We start from the raw sequence: 23,851 nt of genomic DNA, 5'->3' as shown, positions 1-23,851 counted from the left end.
AATGACTTCCACTGACAATTATCTTTGATCCAACGTGAAATACACCCTCTTCGCCCCCAGTCTCGCATTATCCACCACTCTACCCTCCACTCCTCCACTCCTCGAGCCCCTCTTTTAATCTTTCCACGTACGTCTTTAAATGCCTTCTCTAAAACAGCTCAAGTGACTTCAGGAATGACAAATATATTACAGTTCCTCCAGTCGGCTCCTCCCTTCGCTCGCTGTGTGAGCAGATACAGAGCGACTGTGTAATGAGGCTCACTCTCTCAGGGTCAGCGACCTCACTGGGGCTTGGATAAGGAGGGGCCAGGGTACAGAGAAAGCTAGAAACAGGAGAGGATGCTGGGATGAATGAAGAGGGGCTTTTTCTAGTTTTTATACATTTTTTTTCATTTCTTCCCTTTATTTGTCATCTTCTCTGTGCTCCTTGTCAGCAGCTAGTGTGCTGCTTGGGCACAAGGGAGTAAAACGGGAGGTAGCATAGAGAGAAAATGTTTAAGTGCCGATGGCAGCCCCTGGTTGCTGCTGGGACAGAGGTGTCAGCTCTGATTCTCCCACAGCTTTTGTGTGACAGGCACATGATAGAGAAAAAGATGTGGGGGGGGGGGGGATTCTCTGTCTAACTGTTTGTAAAGACAGAACAAGAGCCTCAATAAGTAGAAGAACTGGTGAGGCTAGTCTACATCTTTCAGCTGCCTCCTCCTTCCTCTTCACTTCCTTTTTACTCTCCCCTCCTCTCTCCTGTTTCCTCCTGCTTGGTGTGTTGATGGATTAAGTTATACAGCTCCCTTAGTGACAGGCATTCCCTCACGTTTCCACGGCAGAGAGGTCAAAGGGGGCACTCATTATTGGCTTTTGTCTGCAATCATCACAGGTTGCGCGGTGTTTTTATTAGCCCCCGTCCTCCTCCTCCTTTTTCTGTTGACCTCTCCAATCGTACTCTGTGCAGCAGAGCGTGACCCCCAGGGGCTGAAAGGTCGCAATTGTCTCGACCTGGAGGTCACAGGAGTTTACACGAGTGATGGTAGATTTGTATATGTTGGGAAGGATAAAGTAATGGAAAGAAAAAGGAATATCTGATAGGAAGAGACTAAAAAGAGGCTCAATACTCAGACAGTTCAGCCTTGAACTTTTACTCTCTTCCTGCCCTCAACCCGCAGTCGTCTTTGCTGTTCCTTATGTGTTCTTCATCTCTTCGCTCCTGTCTGTGCTGGCTGTCAGTTTGTGGTCGGCAGATGTTTCACAACTGTTTTCTCTGCTGTTCATCAGTCTTAGTGAAAACCCTGCTTTGGCTGTCTGCTCAGCTTCTTTGGGCATATCTCCATGCAGCCTGCACTGTGCAAAAGTTTCACTCCCCATCTATTTCCTTTTTTGCTTCTTAGGAAATAGATTTCTGGGAAACAAACTAAAGTGGTTTTGATCAATAATAATAGTAAGGAAACATGTAATTTCTCTGTTTAATGCTTATTTATTTTTTTCTTTTGACAATGCCTTGTACCTACTGGGTCATGACAGAACTTTTTTGCAATGTAAAAAAAAGTGATGGAGTTTGAGAGCCTTTGTTCATTTATGTGAAAAAAATTTGTAAGACGCCATTACAAATTTTGTTCTCTTTAAATATGTTACATCTAAATGTATTTTTTGCTTCTGGATATTAAATCTGCAAGTAACCACCTTCAGCTTCTGCTCTCAAACCTCTACCCAACCTGACACTCGGAATTGCAGCTAGATCTGGCCAAATGGGTGTAGACTAATTTCTGTAGAAATACCTGATTTAAAATGTTTTGGGACCTCTTAGTCTATTTCCAAACTCATAATTTTAGCTCTATCTGAAGGTCCCACACAGGTCTTCAAATCTTAACTTAATCCTTAATGTCAGGAGCACACTGAACCAAATTCCTTGGGTTTGTTTCAAAATATTCATTTAATAGCGATGTTCTAATTATTTGCAGCGGATACGATACCCGAGGGTATGATTTCAGACATTTCAAGTAGCAATAAATGTAAGAGTGTCTTATTTTATTCATCACCAGTTATAAGAACGTTCTTTAACAGCTTAACTGACATTTTGTTTAAAAAAAAACAACTTTACTTTATATTCTTATTCTGTAGACATTTTTCTTAAATATCCCAGTTTTTAAAAGGATGCAGTTTATATCCAAATATGTTAGAAAAACGTACCTTGCCATACCAAAATGAACAACAAGAATTTCTAAATGATCAGGTAGTGAGCTGAGTTTCTATAAAAGAAACTCAAAACCTAAAGAAAAGCTAAAAAAAATCTTTATGGCCCTAAGATCGTAAAAAACTATCTTAAAAAAGCTCAGAAAAGGAAATCAGGTGCTTTCAAAGCTGAATTTTCAGAAGTGTGGGATGACTTAATAGTTTTTCACAGGTTACAAGTGTGTTCCTTCTGTACCTCGTCTTTATGAAGCTGTATTCTGTTATTGATCGGAGTAAACAGGGTTATTGGAAGCTCCTTTCAGAATCTTCAATCAATTTCATCTCAAGCACACACTTCTGCTCTACTCACAAGGAAAAGACTTGACTAAGTAGAGGGAAATAATGTGCACATCCATGCCTCTTGTAAATGTGTGCGCTGGAGCAGAGAGAGAGAAGGCTGCATGCACCATATGTGCAAGAAGAGAAGTGACAGAGAGAAATGAAGAAGACTCCTCTGGAGATGGAGACAGCAATAGAGCGGGCCAGGTTCCTCCAGCCCACCAGACACACAGACATGAACCGCAAGAGGTATGGAGAAATGAGGAAATTGTGTTTTTTTGCAGAAGCAAGTGTGACATAAAAATTTTAAGACCATTGATTTTCAGCACAAGAAGATGAGAAAAACAGGAGATCAGAAAGAAGCAGATGCTTAAGGGCAGGTTTCCTCTAACCCCCCTCCCGTGATGAATCAGCTGTCACTCAGGCACTAGTCCAATCTACTGATAATGAGAAGTGCATCAACACCCTCTTGCCTCTCTTCTTTCTCTCGTTTTACTCACACCATCTCCATCATCCTTCCTCCTTTCTTCAGACTGCACACACACACACACACACACACACACACACACACAGTGGTGCGTGCAGTTACACAAAGTCATTCATCTCTCCCTCACTCATGTGTCTTATGATTCTCCTCCCCTGCTCCCCATCCCTCCCTCCTCTTCCTCCTCCTCATCCTCCTCCTCCTAGTAGATCTGAGCAGTCAGTGGTGGGACCGAGGCGAAGGAGGGAGGATAAAGGAGTGCAGAACAGAAGAGCAAAAAAACAGATCATTAGACGGCAAATGAGCAAGAGGCCGCTGAGTGAATAAGGAGGAAGGGATTACTAAGCGCAGGACTTAAAAAAAAGGAGAGGACATTGATCGAGGACTCTTCCTAGCTGCTCTCTCTCCTTTTTTACCCTTCCTGTCACCCTCCCAACTGCTCTCAGAGGCTCTGCCCTTCCAGGCGGTCCCCTCAGAGAAAGATGGCACACTTTGACCCATCCTCGGCTCATTTTCTTTTCTCACTTCTCTCTCTCTAAATACGTTTTTTTTATTCTCTGCTCTCTGCACGGGTTCATTCCAGGAGGTGAGGAGTAGGAGGAGGGAAGACAGAGGCTGACCTCTCTCTTGGTTCCTCCTCAGCACGACCTCCACCTACCCCGCCCCCCTCCCCCACCCCACTCCGCTCGTGCACACACACAGAGGGTCTGAAAGGAGCAGGCAGGGGAGCAGGAAGCCGTCTGATGACTTTCACCCACTGCACGCTCTTTAACCCGGTCAACTGAAGCTCCATTCCTCTGCTTCCTTTGACTCCGACACCAACTCTCACAGTCACCATGTTTGGACTAAAGTCACCACACTTCTACCTTCCAGGTAAGTGCATTTTATCCAGAATTTTCACTGAGTTAATTTACTTTTTGACTAGATCCTCCTTGCAGGATGTGATTTGGATCTTGGGTGCTATAAATAAAAAGAAAAAAAAGACATGTCCAATACCTACTTTTAATAATTTTATAAGGAAGTTTGAGAGCAAACATTTAACCGTAAATATTACATTCTTATTCTGTCATGTTGGTTTATGGTTCATGGAGAACCAGTAAGTTTAATGTTTTATTTTTTTTAAAACAACAAGAATCTGGAAGCAGGAAGTCAGTCGAACTCTCTGGTTGGTTTGAGGGGAGAAAGCAAACTGATCAGGAAGAAGTTGGTTGATGACAACTGATGACTGATTTAATTGATTACTTTAGGGATGAAGGGATGGATCTGTAGGGGATTGATTCAGCTGGGTTTGCAGACTGTAGACCAGAGGTCCAGGAGAATGTCAGAGAGATCTGAGAGCAGTGGTGCTTGCAAGAGACATCGTGCTGTAGAGTGGGCAGGCAGGTGATTAAGACAGAGGACTGCTGCATGCAGGTGAGACCTTTTCCATGAAGATCGGAGGTGGACTGAGGTTCACTGGTTCTCTGGAACGATAAGAGAGTCCACATTAAAAGAGATTCACAAGAAAAATCTTCTGATGAAGAGAGATGATCCTTCGCCCATCTTACATACATCCTAGTCATCTTGACTGCATAATGTTCTCAGGTGTGCAGCAACACAGCTCGGCCCAGCAACCAGCAAAGATCCTATCTATAACAGGAAGCTCACTCACACGAGAAAAACAACATAACCACAGAGACTGTAACACTTTCAGGATGCACATTAATTTATTTTTTGTCTTAATCAGAATTAATATTTAACTGTTTTTGACAAGAAAAAAACATATTTCTGCTCAACTAATTAGGAATTATTTTGCTATGCAGGATCTTTTCCCATTTCTTCCTAATAAGAGTCGCATGTACTGGATTTGTTATTTTATCAAATAAATATTTGGATCAAGAAGAAAACAAAGAAGTAAAGCATTAAATACCATTTTAGAGTTTTGCAATTCGTTTATTCATTTGTTCATTTTAAGATCTATATTTTTTCTTATTTATTTATTATCTGCTAATTAGTTGTATGTTATGACCTTCTTTTGCCTATTTATTATGAATGTATTCACTGACTGATTTATTTGGCATCTATGCTTTGACCTCTGAGTTAATTGACATTTTTTCGGACTCATTTTTCGGACCAACTAGAAAGGATTTTAATTGAGTCTAATGTTTAAATGAGAAATAGAAGAAAGATTTTAATTGTCGGTGCTGTAGTGAAGTAACAGGCAGTCATTTGTGGTTAATAATTGTCTGTGAAACAGCTTTTGTGTTCATTGACTGGAGTCGTGTGAACTGTGAACAACTGTGTGATATGCAGGTGCGAGGCAGAGGAGGCAGGTGTGAGGTTACCTGAAAAAGTTGCTTAAACATGACTGAGAGTTGTGTGTGGGAATGAAGCCACAGGAAGGAGCAGGAGGAGGTCAGTGCAGAGGCAATAGTAAGAGAGAGGAATAAATATGTCCAGATGGGGAAGGAAAAAAGGGATTTGAAGAAAAAGAAAAGGAGGGGAAAACTGGAATTGAGTTTGTTTATAACCATGATATGGTCAAAAATATGTATATATATTTCTAAACCCCCATCACTGACCTCTGACCCCCTACTTGTCTGGGTCAGACTGTGGTCAATGATTAAAAACCAGTTAGTGGTGAAAGAATCCTAGATGAGAGCAGGTAGTGTGGCTGATGGGGGCCATTAAAGGGCGTGGGTCAGATTAAACAATGCTCTTTGCGTTGTAAATTTTTCATGCTGCTATTTGAATTATACATCTGCTTTCATAACTGATTGAATCTGTGTGATTATGTGTTGCTTTGTCACTGTTCCTGTATTGCTAAGAGTCTCTGTGTGCATGTGAACAAGATAGGAAGATGAAGAAGAAGAGAATCTCACCAGGGAGCAACACTCCCCTCTTTTCCTCCCTCCACTCTCGCTTTCATCCCCTTTTCTTCAGCTTCCCAGGTCTTATGTTGTGTGTGTATGTGTGTGTGTGTGCGTGTGTAGGGAACTTGTGCATGTGTGTAAATGGGTTTCTTGTCAAAGCTGGCACCTTTGTGTGTGGCCGTGTGCACCTGTTTATGCCAGTGTGTATGTGTGTGTGTGTGTGTGTGTGTGTGTGTGTGTGTGTGTGTGTGTGTGTGTGTGTGTGTGTGTGTGTGTGTGTGTGTGTGAGAGCTCTCGTCTCTCACACATTTGAAGATGCCCCAGCCCCCCTCCTGGTCCTAACTGCCGTTGCTGTGGAGACTGTGTCAGCCACACGCTCACTCCTCAATGATCATTTGACAATGTGGAGGGTGAGGGGGAAAGGGTGTGTGTGACTGAGTGTGTGTGCAGTGATTACGCCGTGATTAGTCAAGGTGTAAGAAGCGCAGCTGAGTGAGACTGGATGGGGAAATAAATATTGAAAGGAACAATAAAAAAAAGCTAGTTATATGAGCTACATTTAGCCATTGTTACCCTGAGCACATCCTGACCTTAACATGAAGATATCACAAGGAAAGAAAGAGGGTGGCATTTTGTTATCCTCCACCCCCGGGTACCCCTGCAGATATGAAACAAACACACACACATTACAGCAGTTTCCTTTTTATTTTCAAAGGCTGGTCACAGGATCCCCCAAAATACTTTAAAATACGCCTTTTCAGAAAGAAAAGTATCTCTATCTCTAATACTAGACACTAATAGTTAAAAAAAGACAACAACTTTACAATTCTATTTATGGAAGAACTAATATTTGCTTTAATGGCACTTTGACTAAAAGCAACATTCTTTCATTAAAGAGATATTACAAGGTCACAATCAGCATAATTCATTTTAGTTTAAAGTTAAAAAATCTGGCTATAATTTCTCTGATTGGAAGGTCATTTATCAGTCTTTAGTTTTTTATAGTAGGGGTTTGATCAATTAATGTTTTATACAGCTGGTGGAAGTGACTCAAAGGTAAAGGGTCTCGAAAACATATTAATACCCCTCAACATATTCCATATGGTGTTTTACTAAATTATTAGAATCAGAATTCCTTTTATTGTCATTGTGCAAAAAAGCACTCTGTGGGAAATGCAAATAAATAATAATAACAACAACAACAAATGCAAACCAAGCATGCATGCGGTGACAGTGGAGAGGAACAATCCCTTTTAACAGGAAGAAACCTCGAAAAACTCCATCATTTGTGGGGTGTTAGAGGAAACCTGCCCAGCTTCAATGTATTTAGCACAATTTTATTTTACATTTATTTTTATTCTAAATATTATTTTCTAAATTAGTTTTACAACTAAAACATAAGAGAAATGTGTCTTAATTTGACGATGGTGTTTTTATTGGGGGAAGTTATTTAGTTCCCCTGCACAATTTGCATCTTGCACATAGGCCAAAAAGTTTAATATAGGTTCACATCTACACGCTTTTTCAGAATGTCGATATTTGTTGAGCACACAGCTGATTGTTTTCCTGTCATCAGACTCTCCTACCCGAGCCATACATCTCCTCCAGAGTTACCCTGGGCCTCTTGGCGGCCTCTCTGATTAATTCTTTCTCAACCCATCAGACAAGGCAGACGGCCATGATCCTTGTCAGAAGTTTGGTACATTTTTTTCAGAAATCATGTCTGTCTAGTTTATAAACAGTTTAATTCTTTAAATTAAACGTTCCTAGTTTTAGAAAACCCATTGATCTGTTATGTTACAAAATGCTATTGCGGGCTAAATGAAGATAAAAACATCCTAATACTATTAAGAAGACCTAGAATCGATAAATGTAGAGCCAATAGCAACTTCATAAATCCAAATTATAATAGAATAACAACTTCTTGAATAATCTTTTTAGGACATAATGGTGATATTTTTATGGGATGAGTTGACAGTTCATCTTGGTTTAATGATGAATCCACTCTATGACATTTGTCTTTTAACCAGTTAATGTGTTTACTGAGGCCTGCACACCTTTTCTTTTTGAGTCGATTGGGTGACATATTGAGATTGTTGACCCGTGTGTTTTGCATTGACTACTGTGGCAGCATAGCAGTGTTGGACTTGACCCCAGCATTGATTTCCATTATATATGCTCATTAATGCACACGCAGTAAATCATACATGGTCTGGATTCATCTACAGTTTAGGATTATACGTGTTAAGCTTCCCTTCTAACATATATAACTATATTTTCTATTTTTGTGTTTTCCTCTGTAATGTATAGTAATTGAAGACATTACACTACAATGGCTGCCATGCACTACAATGGCTGCCATGCAGGCTTTCAGCAGATATTCATTCGAAAACTTTTGAGCTATTAATGAATGGTGATATTTTATGTGCTGCTGTTTTCAGAGCTTGTGGAGTGATATGAATATTCTGATTTTTTTTGGATTAAAATATGTAATAAATATTAAATTTATTCATTAAATATATAGTTTAGGCTAAAGTAGTCTTATAAGACTAATGTTTTAACAGGATCAAAAAATATCAATAAATATCACCTCTGTTATGTATTTCACTGACACTGACTGACTTTCTGTGCTTAAGACTTTGACTGTGATTAATTTTAAACCCAACAATGTAAAAAAAAAAAAAAAAAAACAACAACAATAAAAATAAAACTAATTGTGGAGTGGCGGACTAGTGCTCCCTGGGCGCTGCACAGTGGCAGCCTACTGCTCCCCAAGGGGATGTTTTAACTGCAGAGAGTTAATTACTCCATTGTGAGATCAATAAAGTTCAATTTATTTATTTATTTTTTTATACATGAATTTATCCTATTGCTAATCACTGCTCCATTTCAAGGACAACTAACAATAAAAAAAAATTTAAAATAAATTTATACAAACTACTTTGGTAAAGGAAAATATCAGTCAGAAGTACTATCTTCAAATTTTAAGTGGGCTATATATATATATATATATATATATATATATATATATATATATATATATATATATATATATATATATATATATATATATATATATATATATATATATATATATATTCCTTAAAATAAGTTTAGATTTGAAAGGACCTCTAAGAGTTAAATATGACATAATTTACTGCATGTGCTCAGCGTTTTAACATCTGCACACTCAGACATAATTCCTCTCTGCATACGTGTGTGTTGACCCTCCCACCTGGGAAGCTGGGACAGGTGCTGCCCCAAAGGGAGCTACTATCAGGATCTCCCTGTGCTGGTGATTGTGTGTTCGTATGCATTTCCTTGTGCCCTCGTGTGCGTGCTTGTGCTCACCAGCGATGAGAAAAGGGTCACAGTGCTCCACCTCAAGGGCGCTGTTATTAATGAGATGAATAAAAGACCATGACAACAGCTTCATAACATGGAGGAAATATAAAACATAAAAACACATTCATATCATGTGGCAGCTGGGTGACTTTTCATTGTGAAAAGAACAGTACAAATCCTGAAATGAATAAAATAATCCATAATTCAGACAGTGTAAATCATACCATTAATGCTGTAGGAGTAAAAAACTAATGAATAAAACAGAATTCTTGTTTTTTCAAATGGAAAACAAACTACTGAAAGCAAGCTAGCCCTAATTGGTAAAAAAAAGCTGGTGTTACTAATGAGCTCTTAATTAACAGAGGGCTCCCTAACAAAATGAACAGGCAGTAAGAGCAGGAAATACACTCGTGCATCAGATTATGCTCACTGTGAAATGTTTACATTCATTTAGAGCATGCAAAAAAAAAAAACTTAGATCTCATACACACACACCCCCCCACACATTTAAGCTGTGTGCGCACTGGGCTGTTGGAGATATGGATTAATGCCAGCAGGTTTTGACCTGAGGTCATAACAGCAACAACTGGTAGCTCGCTCTCTTTGAACCACACACTCACACTTGCACAGGCATGACATGCACCTACACCCATGGTAGAACTGTAATAAGTAATTTGACATACAATAATGAGCAGATGGCAGAATGAGAAGAAGAACAGAAAATGCCAGATTAATGTCTGAAGAAGGAAGGCCGCCCTTACAAACACAAAAGTGTTATGGTTGTCCCCTTTTGGACTTCTTTTTGAGTTTTCAGTTATTTGTGTCATTCTGTTTTGTTTGTCAAAGAGTTTTCTTTTGCATTCTGTGTTATATTTAAAATGTGTTGCATGTCTTGAGTTACTCTCTGTTGCCCCCTTGTGCCAGTCTCTTTCCCATAGTCCCCTTCTAGTTACTTCTAACCACACCTGTTCCATATCAGCTCATTAGCGCATTATTTGTTCTGTCTATATATCCCTATATGTACCTCTTCTGCAGTTCATCATTGCTGATTTCTTGTTGCATACTTAGCTCCTTGTGTGTGTTTTCCCCTGACGTCTCCTGATTTATAGGTTTCCTGTATTTTGGATCTTGGATATTGTTTCTGTTGTCTTTTTGATTCCATTAAACCTGCAAGAACTCATCTCTGCCTCCCTCATCTCTGCATTTGAATCCTCAATCAACTTCCACCAAACCCTGACAAAAAGAAAATAAGACATCAAGACAAACCTCTATGATAGTGTAACCTTTAAAGCAGATCTTTGCTTGCTTCTGACTTCCTCCATTTGCATGTTCAGGAAGCACATCAGAGTATTTCTCACATTGTTAAATTATGACTAGAACTTAAACTTTATTCATGAGATTAGAATCAGAATCAGAATCAGGTTTATTGCCATTGTTAGTGAAGGAGTTCACAAACTAGGATTTTTTTATGGTGCAATTGTGCAACATGAAACATATAATATGGAATAGGTAAATAAATTAACAAGATTCTCATTACAGAGTCATTTTTTTTAAATACATTTCCTATGTCTTTTCATTTCCTTCTTTTTTTCACATAGGTTATATCATTTTCTTAACTTTATGTGATTTATTTTACTCCTGCCTCAACCTATGTGCTAAATCAATAGAATAAAGAAGGTAAAACTCTTGTCAATTCCAGATACAAATGATAACACATGTCATCTCAAGGTACTTAACAGTTCACAAGATCATATAGTCAAATTGAGTGAAAGTTTTCTATCTAAGGAAAACAAGTTGATTGCATCTACTCATTGAAAAAGCAGAGAGCATGACTTTAAAGATGAACTAACAAAATCAGGTATTTATCAAGTTTCAAAAACAATAAAATCAACATCAAGCATAGAAAATATAAACCAGATCCAACCATGTTAAATTTTGAGTATAACAAATGAAAGAAAACAAAATGCACCCTCTAATACCGTAGACACAAAAATAATCCATAAAAGTGTTATGGAATTATAACATTTTGCTAGTGGATCATTTTGGATTGTGTATTACCGTTGCTGAGGGTATTTAAGAGATGGCCCATTTTGTTGTATTTTCTAGGTCTTTGTATTGTGTTCTGCTTTTTGTATTTTTAAATTGAATGGTTGCGTCACTCTTTAGCTTTTTTGTTTACATATACGCCCATGTTTCCTGTTTATTTGGCTGTGTGTTATTTTCCATGTAAATTAGTCACCCTACCTTGTTTTCCTTCCCAACCTTCTCTACATTCTTATTTCTAGCCTCATCTTTTTCATCCACCCACCCAGTAGTTAAACGTCTGTTAGTTTCACCTCTTAGCCAGATTCTCGTTTTCTCCATTATCTGAGTCCTTCAGGCTGGTTTCTCTGTGCACCAGTTGTCTTATTACCGTATTTTCACGACTATAAGGCGCACTTAAACGTCTTTTTTTCCCCTCAAAATGTGCGGTGCGCCCTATGGTGCGGTGCGCCCTATGTGTGTTGTAACTGCGACTTTTGAGACCACCTCATTGAGGAGATGATGAAAGAGTGGCTGAATGTAAGGAGACCAGGTGTTTTTTTTCCACTCATCACCATCGCTGTTAATATGTAACTCCATGCGTGCCCATCTCACAGCTGATGTGAAAAACATGGGGAAACAAATTAACGCTGCTCGACATCGGTGTGAACCGGACCCAGCAGGTGCAGCAGAAGCAGCGAGTTTACATGCAAAGTCAATGGTTGACGCGCATATAGGTGCAGCAAAAGGTCCCGCAGCGCATTTTGGTGCAGCACGTCGGGAGCGTTTAAGCATCTGACGCACCGCCAACACGCTGCTGCTGCTCGAGATGGAAAAATTGAAGTTTTGCTGCTGGACGCGCCGCATCAACCAATCAGAGAAGCTGATCTAGGAGCTGCCAGCGAGACAGACAGCGCTCTGATGACATATGATATTAACGCAAATGGAAAAGGCTGGATGGATGCGTGGCTGAGGCAGGTGTATGTGAGAAGACTAGGTGGTTTTTTCCACGCATCATCATCGCTGCGTGCCCATCTCACAGCCGATGTGAAAAAAAGGTGAATCAAATGAACGCTGTGCTCGCCGTTATCCCGGGGGTCTGACAAAAGAGCTTCAACCGCTCGACATCGGTGTGAAGCAGCCGTTCAAAGTAAGGCTGCGAGCGGCGTGGGAGCCATGGATGACAGACGGAGACCACAGTTTCAGGATAAGAAGGCAGCGCCGGGCAGATTACGCCACAGTTTGCGGATGGATTGTAGATGCTTGGACTAAAGTGTCTGCTGGCTCTGTTGTTCAAGCTTTCGCAAAAGCCGGCATTATTTCTGAGGAGCTGCGCTGCACGGAAAGTGACTGACAGCGAAGAAGGGGAAACTGGCATGTCTGATTTAGCGCAGCTGTTTTATTCAGAAACAGAGGATGATGACTTTGATGGGTTTGATTAATACTTTGTAATAAATACATGAATAAAGCACAATCATACTCAGTTTTGCTCCCGCTGTATTTTTCTCCCTGAAAACTTAATTCAACAGCATCCCCGGTCTCCTCCTCTTCATCGCGGTGGCTGGCAGGTGTTTTTTCATCTAAATAATCTAAATCTTGCAGCTATATTTGCTGTGATCAGTGGGAATAAAGTAGTTTTAATATGTTTTTAAGTGAGAAAGGCCACCTGAAAACTTAATAATTGCAGTCAGTTCATCCAGATTATCTATTTCTGTCGGAGGCGCTCAGACCCCCACATACCAGCGGTGCGCCGACAGGAGAAATCCTTTCGTTCACCGCGGCTGCTTGCAGGTGTTTTTCATCTAAATAATCTAAATCTTGCAGCTATATTTGCTGTGATCAGTGGGAATAAAGTAGTTTTAATATGTTTTTAAGTGAGAAAGTCCACCTGAAAACTTCATAATTGCAGTCAGTTCATCCAGATTATCTATTTCTGTCGAAGGCGCTCAGACCCCCACATACCAGCGGTGCGCCGACAGGAGAAATCCTTTCGTTCACCGCGGCTGCTTGCAGGTGTTTTTCATCTAAATAATCTAAATCTTGCAGCTATATTTGCTGTGATCAGTGGGAATAAAGTAGTTTTAATATGTTTTTAAGTGAGAAAGTCCACCTGAAAACTTAATAATTGCAGTCAGTTACTCCAGATTATCTATTTCTGTCGGAGGCGCTCAGACCCCCACATACCAGCGGTGCGCTGACAGCAGAAATCTCTTCATCAGCAGCCTGTAGGCTGGGCAGCCTGGGGTTCACCGCGGCTGCTGGCAGGTGTTTTTCATCTAAATAATTTTAGCTGCAGGCACCAGGATACCGGTAATAAAAGCGAACATATTCCGTCAGCAGGTTTCAGGATTTTAAGTTAATTTAGGAGTGACCACAGCGCTGTGTCATCTGCGATGTCTCTGTCTCACGGCCAGCTGCCAGGTTTGATAAATACTTTGTAATAAATACATGAATAAAGCACAGTCATACTCAGTTTTGCCCCCGCTGTATTTTTAAATACGCAGTAGAGGTATTTAAAGGTAGTAGAGGACATGTACCTGTATATAAAAAACGCGCCCTATAGTCCGGTGCGCCTTATGTGTGTGTTAAATACAGAAATGGGACACATAACTGAGAGTGCGCCTTTTAGTCCGGTGCGCCTTATGGTCGTGAAAATACGGTATTTCCTGTTAGATATTCTCTAGTTCTCCTCATTCTGATTCCTGGCTTGTTGTGGGACATTTTATAATAAACTCTCTCCTTTAAGTCATCTGTTCCAAATTAGGGTCCATCTACTTCAGGAATCATGACATAAACCCTCTGCAAAACCTTACATCTACGGAAAACAAATTACACATATTACAAGAATAACCTCATTGCAAAAATGCTCTTTTAGCATAAAAACTTAGCATATTGTAGGTGATCAGAAGAGCCATGGAAGGAGGAACAACGTTTTTGGGATGTTAAACAACTGCAAAAACAGTTGTTAATAAATTCTGGCTTATTGGTTGCGTATAAAGGCAGTTAATTAATCAATTATGGCGGAGTAAAGTAAGTTGGACAAAAACACAAACTCCAGTCATCAAGTAAAAAAAAACAACAAAAAAAACTCCTCTGCTCTCTCATGCTGTTGCACATATAGAGTCAGTAACCTTCAGCACATAAGCGCCTTCACAGAGCACACGTTTACTCACATGCAAACTTGTCTCGCCCCTGCCTATATTTGCATAATCTGCATAATAACGAAGGCTTTAATTGCCCACGCCCAGGTAAGGGATCATGTGGTTAAGTGTGAGATCATAATTAAGTAAATAATTGGCCCTGACCAAAGCAAGCTGCTGCTTCTCCCTGCCACCCATGTGAAGAGAGACGGTAAGAAGACTGAGGGTAAAAGAGGTGGACAAGAAAGGGATGAAGAGATGGGAGGGAGTAAAGAAGGAAGAAAGATGGGAAAAAGTTCATAAGAAGGACTGCAAGAAAAAGGAGACAATTGGATTAGCATCTCCACACCAAATAAACTTTACAAGGAGATTTTTGTCTGTGCTATCATCTCCTTTACTTAAAGTGTGAGGGTAGTGATCCCCTGACCCCCTTACTCTTAAGCACAACAGATTTTTCAAGATGGGTTCATGGTCACAGATTACAGAAATGCATCAGCATAGAGGCACACACATACCCACATGGTGCGCACACATAGACACACACTCAACCTCACACATGCCCGCCGCTGTATCCGCTGCACAGATGGCGAAGGCAGCCGCCCCTTCACGCAGACAAAGGGAAGGTAATTCTCTCTGCAGGACGTGAGCAGAGCCAGAGCTGGAAGAGAGCAGCACACATCAACGCTCCCCTCCCCTGTTTCCTCGTCTCAGCCTCAGGCCAGCAAACATCACAGGGGTAAACTGGCAATGCACAAAATATGTGTGTGAGCGTGTGTGTGTGGCTAAAACAAGCTTGAAGAGGAAAGACAGAGAAAACAGAGGGAGATAAAATGAAAAAGAGAGCGAGAGTGAAGAGAGGGAGGAGGTAATAAACAGGATTAGGGCTTATCTTTACAGTGCTGTGTGTGTGTCGTCATATGCATGTGTGCGTGTTTCCAGTGTGTGTTCTGCCTGAGGAGAGAGTGACTGACTCCAGTATTACCTTTACCAGAGTGTCTCCCTCCCCTAGGTGTCTCTCCTCTCAGGACTCCCTCTGTGGGTTTAGTTACTGTATGCCTGTGTGGGTTAGAGGGACCCTTTACAAAACCACAGTTCCTGACTTTTAAGAAAGGAATGTTTGTAGATATAAGTGTAGATGTTATAAGCTTTTACAAGCATGGTGACTCCTTCCTATGTGTGTTTGTGCTTATGGGGGGTCATAAGTGATGTTGAAGGTGCCATTATACATGTGTCTGTGTCCGTGCCTCAGGACAGGCAAAACGCAGTTTCTATTTAGGACCGAATTAGCATTAAAGGGATGGACTGGGAACTTTGAAGAAGAGAATAAGGAGTTTATATCTTAACTGAAATAACGCTCCTGTCGTCCTCATTAAGCATAAGTCCAGATAAGTTTATACCAGTGCATGAAGCTAATAGAGAGGGGTGAAAACTAAAAGAAAATTAACTTTTAGATCCATGGAATAGCTTTGGTTTAACCCGTACCACCTCTTTAGGTGGTCTGTTAAAAAAGTAGTCCCTGTTTACCATATTTCTTTAATTTCTGCCTTTTCTGTGGCTGTTAAATGTCTCAGATTATCACATACTTTCTGGGTAAATACAAAATATAACGTAAGACAAATGCATTTATTAAATAAAAAAAACCTATCCAAACTAACCTGTCCCCAGTGTTGAAAAAAATACATGAGAAACAAAATCACTGAGATCTGTGATAGGTTATACACGGTCATTCCAGGGAACCCCAGTGAGAACCAATATCTACAAATAGAGACAACATGGGACAGTGGAGAATCTTTCAGGAAGTGGACATCCTATCACATTTTTCTCCAAGGCTGCTTAAAACCTCACAATATAGAGAAACATCTTAAACAAGACTGGGAAAAAACAGCCTCTGTGTGATAGTTCCATGGCAATAACCTCTGCTTACCAAACACTAAACCTCATCTCTAATTGAGCGGTTCTTTTTTTTTTTGGTAGATTTGAGAGACTAAAGTGGAATCTATTGAAAGTGATACCTCAACTATAACTAATGATAAACAAGCATTGCATGTCATTCAGTCAGTGAAACATGGTGGTGTTAGTGTGACGGTTGGGGACTGTTTTTGCAGAAGAACAATGTTAACCCATCAGTTTGTGGTTAAGGGCTTTTTCATTATGCAGTTGGACAACGATCCCAAACACACTCGCAAGTCCACCTCTAAAGAGCTAAAAATATAAATAAGAGGAAAATACATGTTTTGGATTGAGTAATCAAAGTCTGGAGTTAAATGAAATGCTTTGGCAGGACCTAAATAGACCAATAAAAATCCTCTAGAGTTGCTTTCACATCGCTCTATCTTCTATAGGTAAACATTCAAGCGTTGAGAGGCGTGTATGTAGACATGTTTATGTGAGAGTAGGACTAAAAGCTCAGAGGATGGATTTGGTTTCGTGTATATTACTTGTCCAGCCACGCAGCAGCATCATATGTGACAGTGTTTCTGTTTGTAATCTCCTACCTGACCACAGCTAACAGGAGGTTTCAGCGTCTCACTGAGGGGAAAAGGAGGAGGAATACATTTAAATAATCAAGGGTTCGGGTTCAAGGCTGATATTATGCTTCGCTGCTTTTGTAAATGAGCGTCAGTGTGTGTATCTGCGTGTGTGTTCACGTGAATCCCTTTTTCAAAGGCATCTGTGGATGTCTTGGTGGATTGTTCTTATATCTGCAGCATTATTCCCTCCTCCAGCAGGAATGAATAGGAAGTGGATGTGCTTGTGTTTTTGTGTGTGCGTGTGTGTGTATGGCTGCGTCTGCATACAAATGGGGGTGTGTTTGTGTGTGTGGTTGCATGTGTGATGGATAGAGGGCTTTATGAGAGAGGACCAGGCTAATGACCAGGTCTCCAGAGGCGGTGAGATTCCTGCAGCTATTACTGGTTGAGTTCATAACGGCCTCTGTGCTTGGCCTCCTTAACATGCTGCTTAATGGGGGATCGTACAGTCACCTCGATAAGCATAACCTGCGCCTCTCTGAGTTTTAACCCCCCCTCCCCCCCCCACACAGACACACACACACACACGCACCCCCCCCCCCCCACACACACACACGCACACACTCTCTACACAAACATGGACACCTTTTCAGCTGAGAGGTTCATGCACCTGCACATGCATATAATACCCTTTATCTTCCTCTATTGTGCCTTCTGGCAAACACGCACACTCGGAGAGATATACAACCTGTACGGGTCACAAAGGATGGAGGTGAGACACCCACCTCAGAGAAAACCAAGAGTGTCTGCCTGCAGTGCACAGCCAAACCATAAATCATGTCAGGCTGCACAGGTCTCTGCAGACACAAACACACACGCTCACTCCCCCTCTTTTCTCCTGTGTGGGTCTGAGTATAAAACACAGAGAGGGAGATTTCAGGATTAAAGGGGAGCCTCACATTTTTCCTTTCCTTTGCCTGCTCTTCTTCTTTAACTCGGTGTTTCCAAAGCTAAGGAAATATAAAAGTAGGGGGCTTTTAATCTATGTCAATTATTTCCTTGAGTTATTCTTGTATGCATACTAACATGGTATTCCTTCATTGAGGCTGTTATTTTGAGAGAGAAAAAAGCAAGTGGGAAAAAAGGAGTGAAAGAGAGAGTGAAAGAAATCAGAGACCAGAAGGACGGACAAGGCAGAAATCTACACTCTGAAGCACAAACTGATGCAAAACAGCTGTTAAGTAGCAGCAAAGTGAAGCAGCAGCTGCTTGGGAGACATGAAGAGAGAGATGATGAGATGAAGGGATGAACAATCAGGAAAGAAACAGGCAGCAATGGCCCAGGGGAGATGTTGAAAAATTAGACTAAATCAAGCAGGCAGGCTGAGAGAACTTACTGCACACAATGACAGAAGGATGCCACTGAAGATGTCTGCCTATTTAAACACCTGACAGTAGGTTTTTAAGGTCTCCTGTTATCTTGGAATAGCCGTATATTATAAAGTCACATTAATTTAGCAGTGATCACTTTCCTTGAGCAAAATAGAATAATGTTTATAATAGAGTTGATGCAGTGTTGATGAGAACTTTATATAAACTCATTGTAAGGTACAAGGATCCTTAATCCCCGTACACAGACAGCTCTTTATTTTACACTTTAACACCATGTTAAGAAGATTGAAAACATTAACAGCTTCCCCATGCCACCTCCCTTCAGACCAGCTGCCCTTACTGGTCAACTTATAAAATTGAGGGCAAGAATTCTACCAAAACACCTTTGATCCCCAATAAACCCTTTAGTTTGTGCATTGTCCAGCGATAAGAATGGATGATGATGTTATCTGTATGAGCCTTTTCAGATCTGGATCCTCCTGGGAGCATTGTGACGTCATTTGTTATTACTCCCTTTTTTAAGGCACATCCTTCTTATCCACTACTTCCACTTGGACCCAAAACACTTTTAAGCATTATGCAGCCAACACCATGCCTGACAACTGACAGCCTGTTTAGATTTTAAGTATTAGCTTTACTCTGCTAAAACATTGGGTAATTTTGAAGGCTGGTTTATCCTCTTAAGGAAAAAGAAGTATGTTTGGAGAATTGCACTGTTGGAACATCAAGTGTGTCTAAGTTACTGCTATCTAACCCAAACCGTCATGTTCTGGTCAAAGGGAGTTCGCTAAAGAACCACTAATGAACCAATAGTGTTCATGTCTATAATACACTACAATAATTTCAGCATAACTAAAATTATTGGATGCCTTAAAAAAAAATAATCTGAATGAGATAACAAGATTTTCAGATGACAGAAAGACAGATGAGCCAATTGCTATGAAAAAGAAAAGATGTTTGGAATGGTCAGTCGTCTCATAAAATCATCATAAACCCACAGAGTAAAGCCCCACTCTAAGCTGATTCCTGTCCTTTTTTATTATAGCAGGGCAAAATACACAGTGATAAATAAAATCAGTGTCAGGAAGCTTTGATTTCCTGATAGCAGTTGGTTACTTGCAATGCCTTGATGTGTATGCTTAATCTTCAAGTTAATCTGCTACTAAAGAAAACTATACTTGGATGAAGTGCAGGATCTTGTGTGTGACACTATTTGTCCAGTGTGTGTTAATTTCCAAATATAACATACTTCACCAGAAAGGTCTCTGGGTTATTATTTTTTTCAAGAATAACCCAGAGTGTAGGATTTTTTTCAAAATCCTGCACAAGTTCCTCTGATAATCTGTAATTGCTACATCAGCTACTCAATGCTCAACATGATTGTACCCTTACAAACCTTTGCTCATACGGGGTAACTTAATAAGGACAAAAACGCAGTGAAGGCAGATTGACTTCAACCCACATTTTAGCCACCTTTTAAACACAAAGGTGGCTAAAATGTGACTTAATTCTACCTTAAAGGACTTCCTGAACAGATCTGCTTTCAAACCTGAAAACTCCTTATAAACACTCCCTGTGCTTTCAGGGCAAACGCCATGCAAACACTCACTTCTAAGAATATGTTAGAGACTATATGTAATTCTTCTGGACTGAGCAGGAAAGCTGGAGCATCTGGAGAGAACATGCAGAGTCCATGTCAGAAATCAAAACCAGGAGCTTGTTGCTAAAAAGCACCAGTGTAAGATCAGAAACCCACTAATTAGATGACAAAGGGTGATAAAGTGCCCAGCATGGCTGCATTAACTACATGTTAATTTACCTAAATATTAGTTTTTCTTTATGCAAATATATTAGGCTGCACTATCGTGAATTAGAGAATAATTATAATAAATGAAAAATGTACACCCAGTTCTTACTTTTAAATTTAATGGAAGCTGTTGGCTGTATAATTGCTCTACTCTGAAAAAGATCACCTCAAATAAAAAAATAGATTAAAAAAAATTAAAAATCTATGTGATGTCCATGGTTAGTGTGGGTAAAAATCTCATAATGTAAGAAGCACAACTGTAAACCCTAATTCACATGTTACAACTAAGATTACCTTTTTTTGCCTTTTGATCTGATGAATTGGTTTGGATTACATAAAATCTCTTGAAAATTAAATAACAAATAAATTCTATAAAAACACAAAAATTGTCATCAACAGATTCCTTTGCCTCTTTTTTCTTATCTGTTCTCTGCAGCAATAAGTTCTCCGTAAAAGTTCTGTGCATGTTTTACAGACAGCATCTCTGCTTTTATAAGTTGTTTTTTTCAGCTGAGACCCAGGAATAGTGTTTGCTACTTTGTTTTTTGTTTTTTTACTTTGTTTGACAGTTGATGTTGATATAAATATATAGATATATTTAACGGCTGCAACTTTTGCTTATTTTGCATCATTTAACTATCCAGAAAACCCTGCGATCAGCTGGTTTGAGACCTTGAGCTTAGATATGTTAGCTGCATGACAGCTGCGGGGCACAGACAGGTTATTATACTTTATTTGAAACTTTTTTTTTTTTTTTTTACATAAAAACAGTCTGAAGACAAATCATCTGGTTTGATTTCAGCTTGACAGTTAAAATAAATATGAATAATTTCCAATGTTCCTCAATCTGGAAACCTGCCGTTTAAAGCCGTATGCCCTTAAGGTGACTTTGTAATATTTTACCTGTGGGGGAAAAAAATCAGCCACATATTTACATGATAGCTCAGGTTGCTTTGAATATTTTACGCAAGTCAGATGCTCAGACATACATCACGGTTAAAGTGGTAAATCTCCAATGTGTGCTTTATAAACAGGTAGCCCCTGAAATTGCTGGGTTATTCTTATTCTTATCCTCTCTACCAGGGCTACTTTTTTTTATAAAGAAAATGGCAAAAACAGAAACAGATTTTCTGGTCATTGGGAACTGAACTGTTCCTGCTTTAACTGGTAGCTGCCCTCCTATTTATTGCTTATTAAAGAGGTAGTCAGACCAAAAGGTTGTGTAGTTGCGTGTTGAACCCTGAGAGACTTTGTTGGGACTAATAGCTTCTGCATATGTTGTGCTTGCTCTACCACTTTTTGCCCCTCAGTACTTATTTCGTTTGTTTACCAAGGCTGTAAATGTAGACGGATAGTTTTCATTATAAAATACCCTTGTTTTGGTTTCAATTTTAATAATGGATGGTTAGTGCTTATATAGTATGTTTTAAAAAAAACTTTTTTAAGCTGCACAAAGTGCTTTACTCATCCAGATGTCTTTCCCGGGGGCTGTTATGTATATGGATATGCACACAAGCTGCCAACCTTACGATTAATGGACAACCTGCTCCATTGCCTGAACCTTATTTCACATTACTCTTGGTTTTTTTCTGCTTTGTTTTCCCTAAATGGTGTGATCATCCTTGATTTAGTGTTCTGCTTTTAAAGAGGAGTTAAATCACCTCTGCAGACCATTCCTGATCACCCTGCAGCTTTGGCTTACATATTGGGAGCATCCCTTTAGACCGACTACAAAGAAAATACAGAAAACATTGGGCTGAGATAATAAAGGATGAATGTTTTTTGTATTATTACCAAGTTCCCTAGAGAGCCTGGACCTTGGCACTCAGTGGAGAAAGCTATATAATACATCAAAAGCTGTTACATTCAGTTTAATTTCATACCTCATAACATTTCAGCAGAGCCTAAATCCTTATATTTCTGCCCTGGATAAGGGTAACTATTAGCAGCCTGTTCCTGGTATTATTGCTAATTAGTTAAATATGGCTGTTAGTAGCTCTCTGAAGCGGCGGAAACAGCAGGAGGAGCTGCCTGGAACAGACCTGATTGTCTCCAGCAGACAGTAAACATGTCCAGGCTGTGAGGGATCTGCAGTCTGGGCTCACATCTTCCATCCCCACATCCCTCCATCTCTCCAGGGAGCATCAGTGGAGCAGGTGCTCACTCTCCTCCTCCTCCTCCACCTCCTTCCTCCCTCCCTCTTCTCTCTCTCCCTCCCTTCTCTCCCTCACTAAGGATAGTTAATGAGTTGCCCTTCTTTTTCCCACATCCCCACACCGTGTGTGCTGCACACGCAGTGGTCCCACGGATCAAACATTGCGTCGCAGCGCACAGACTCGCCATTTATTTACGCAATGCACACAAATCGCGTGTTTTTCTTCCAATGAGGTGGTGAGTTTAGTTTTTTTGTTTTTCCTCTTCTTCCTTCAACCCAAATGTCATTGTTTGTTTGGTAATTAGTGGAGCGCCTGGGACATTGTTTGATTAATGACCTCATCATTTGCGTCATTTCTTCTGAAGCTCTGCTCTTTATTGAAGCAGATCAAACTTTCTGACCCTCTTTAACAGTCTGTTTTGTTCATATGTTTGATGATTCTGCAATATCAGCCTCAGTTTATTCTTCTTTTTCAGCCCGTGCTGTTTTAAGTGAATCATGAGCTATTTCAGGTTGAAAGATAGCGTTATTAAACCAGCCAGCAGTTTGTTATCAAACTGGTTCAGCTTGATGGACAGAGTAAAGTCAGGGGACATAAAACAACTTCTGGTTTCTGGTTTTCAAATAAGACTACACCGGTCTGTAAAGCATAGACTTTTTAAAATAGAAGCTGCAGGAGTACGCTGATGACGGCGCCGCCATATTTTGAGTGGCATTTTGTTGAAAGATAAAGCATTTCAATGACATGGCTGTCTTTTTCGTTTGAAATATCACCCTTTTGATACTTTCTGTTTTAATAATAATCAAATTAGTTACATATGATACGTTTATGTGCATTTTAATGTAATTCTGTTCCATATAGGTTATTATTTTGATAGGCTGTTCAGATACAACTTCTATGTTTTTGTTAATTGCTTCTCTTATAATGAACATATGTCATTATGATAGACAAAAAAAAACAACTAACATTACGATTATCTACTATTAGGAAATCCCAGCGTTTAACAATGCAATTACGGGTCAGAACACCACTCACAATATGGCAGCCAAGCTCAGGTAGGCCTAAGTCATCCAACTCTGATCCTAATGGTCTATATAAAGCTCTTATTTTAAAGTATGAGTGATACACTTCCTGTCAGAGCCAGTTAACTCTGCTTGACTTGACACAGCAGAGAGATTCAGGCTTATAAACTGTTTGTGGTTCCCTTCTTGTTGTGTTTTCTTGTTCTTGTCAAACTCGTCAGTGATTAAACACCGCACCTGTTTGCTCATGGTAAACTGAGGAGTATATAAATAAACTTTGTGTGTGTTGGCCTGTAGATTCCCTCCTGATGGTTTTTCTCCCAGCATCCCTGGGAGACAGAAGAGTTGCTCTTTAATCCGGGACCTTTAACAGCAACTGTATTGTTTGGATGAGATAGATGCCGGCGGGTGCATCAGCAGCAGTCAAGCGGATCCCATAGCCTTTGTGTGTGTGTTGGGGTGTGTGTGTGTGTGTGTATACAGCCCGCAGGTGGAGCTCAGCACACACATACACACACACACACACACACACATGCATACACAGACCAGGCACCATGTGCTGCTCCTGACCTGCCATAGACCAGCTGCTCAGCAGGGGTTACTGTGTAAACCTCCAATCTCTTTAATTACCTCCCTCTCATATAGTAGCTGTAAACCTA

At 40.1% G+C, this 23,851-nt stretch overlaps 1 protein-coding gene across 3 annotated transcripts in view; it reads left to right on the top strand.

The window, feature by feature from the left end:
* Positions 1–3,216: 3,216 nt before the first annotated feature.
* LOC119793038 (genetic suppressor element 1-like) overlaps positions 3,217–23,851 on the top strand; it is a 44,893-nt gene continuing 24,258 nt past the window's right edge. For 2 of the 3 annotated variants that reach the window (XM_038299981.1, XM_038299980.1), the window contains exon 1: positions 3,217–3,859. In XM_038299981.1, coding sequence (XP_038155909.1) covers positions 3,823–3,859 — 37 coding nt within the window. In that variant the 5' untranslated portion in view covers positions 3,217–3,822. Of the gene's footprint in view, positions 3,860–22,250; positions 22,406–23,851 lie in introns of those variants that run through there. The other variant, XM_038299983.1, reaches the window with a different exon arrangement.

The sequence above is a fragment of the Cyprinodon tularosa genome, unplaced genomic scaffold (assembly GCF_016077235.1).
Source record: "Cyprinodon tularosa strain WSP-4 unplaced genomic scaffold, ASM1607723v1 ctg44, whole genome shotgun sequence".
Lineage (NCBI taxonomy): Eukaryota > Metazoa > Chordata > Actinopteri > Cyprinodontiformes > Cyprinodontidae > Cyprinodon > Cyprinodon tularosa.
Note: the sequence above shows the minus strand (reverse complement) of the source record. Positions and strands in the feature narration are given on the sequence as shown.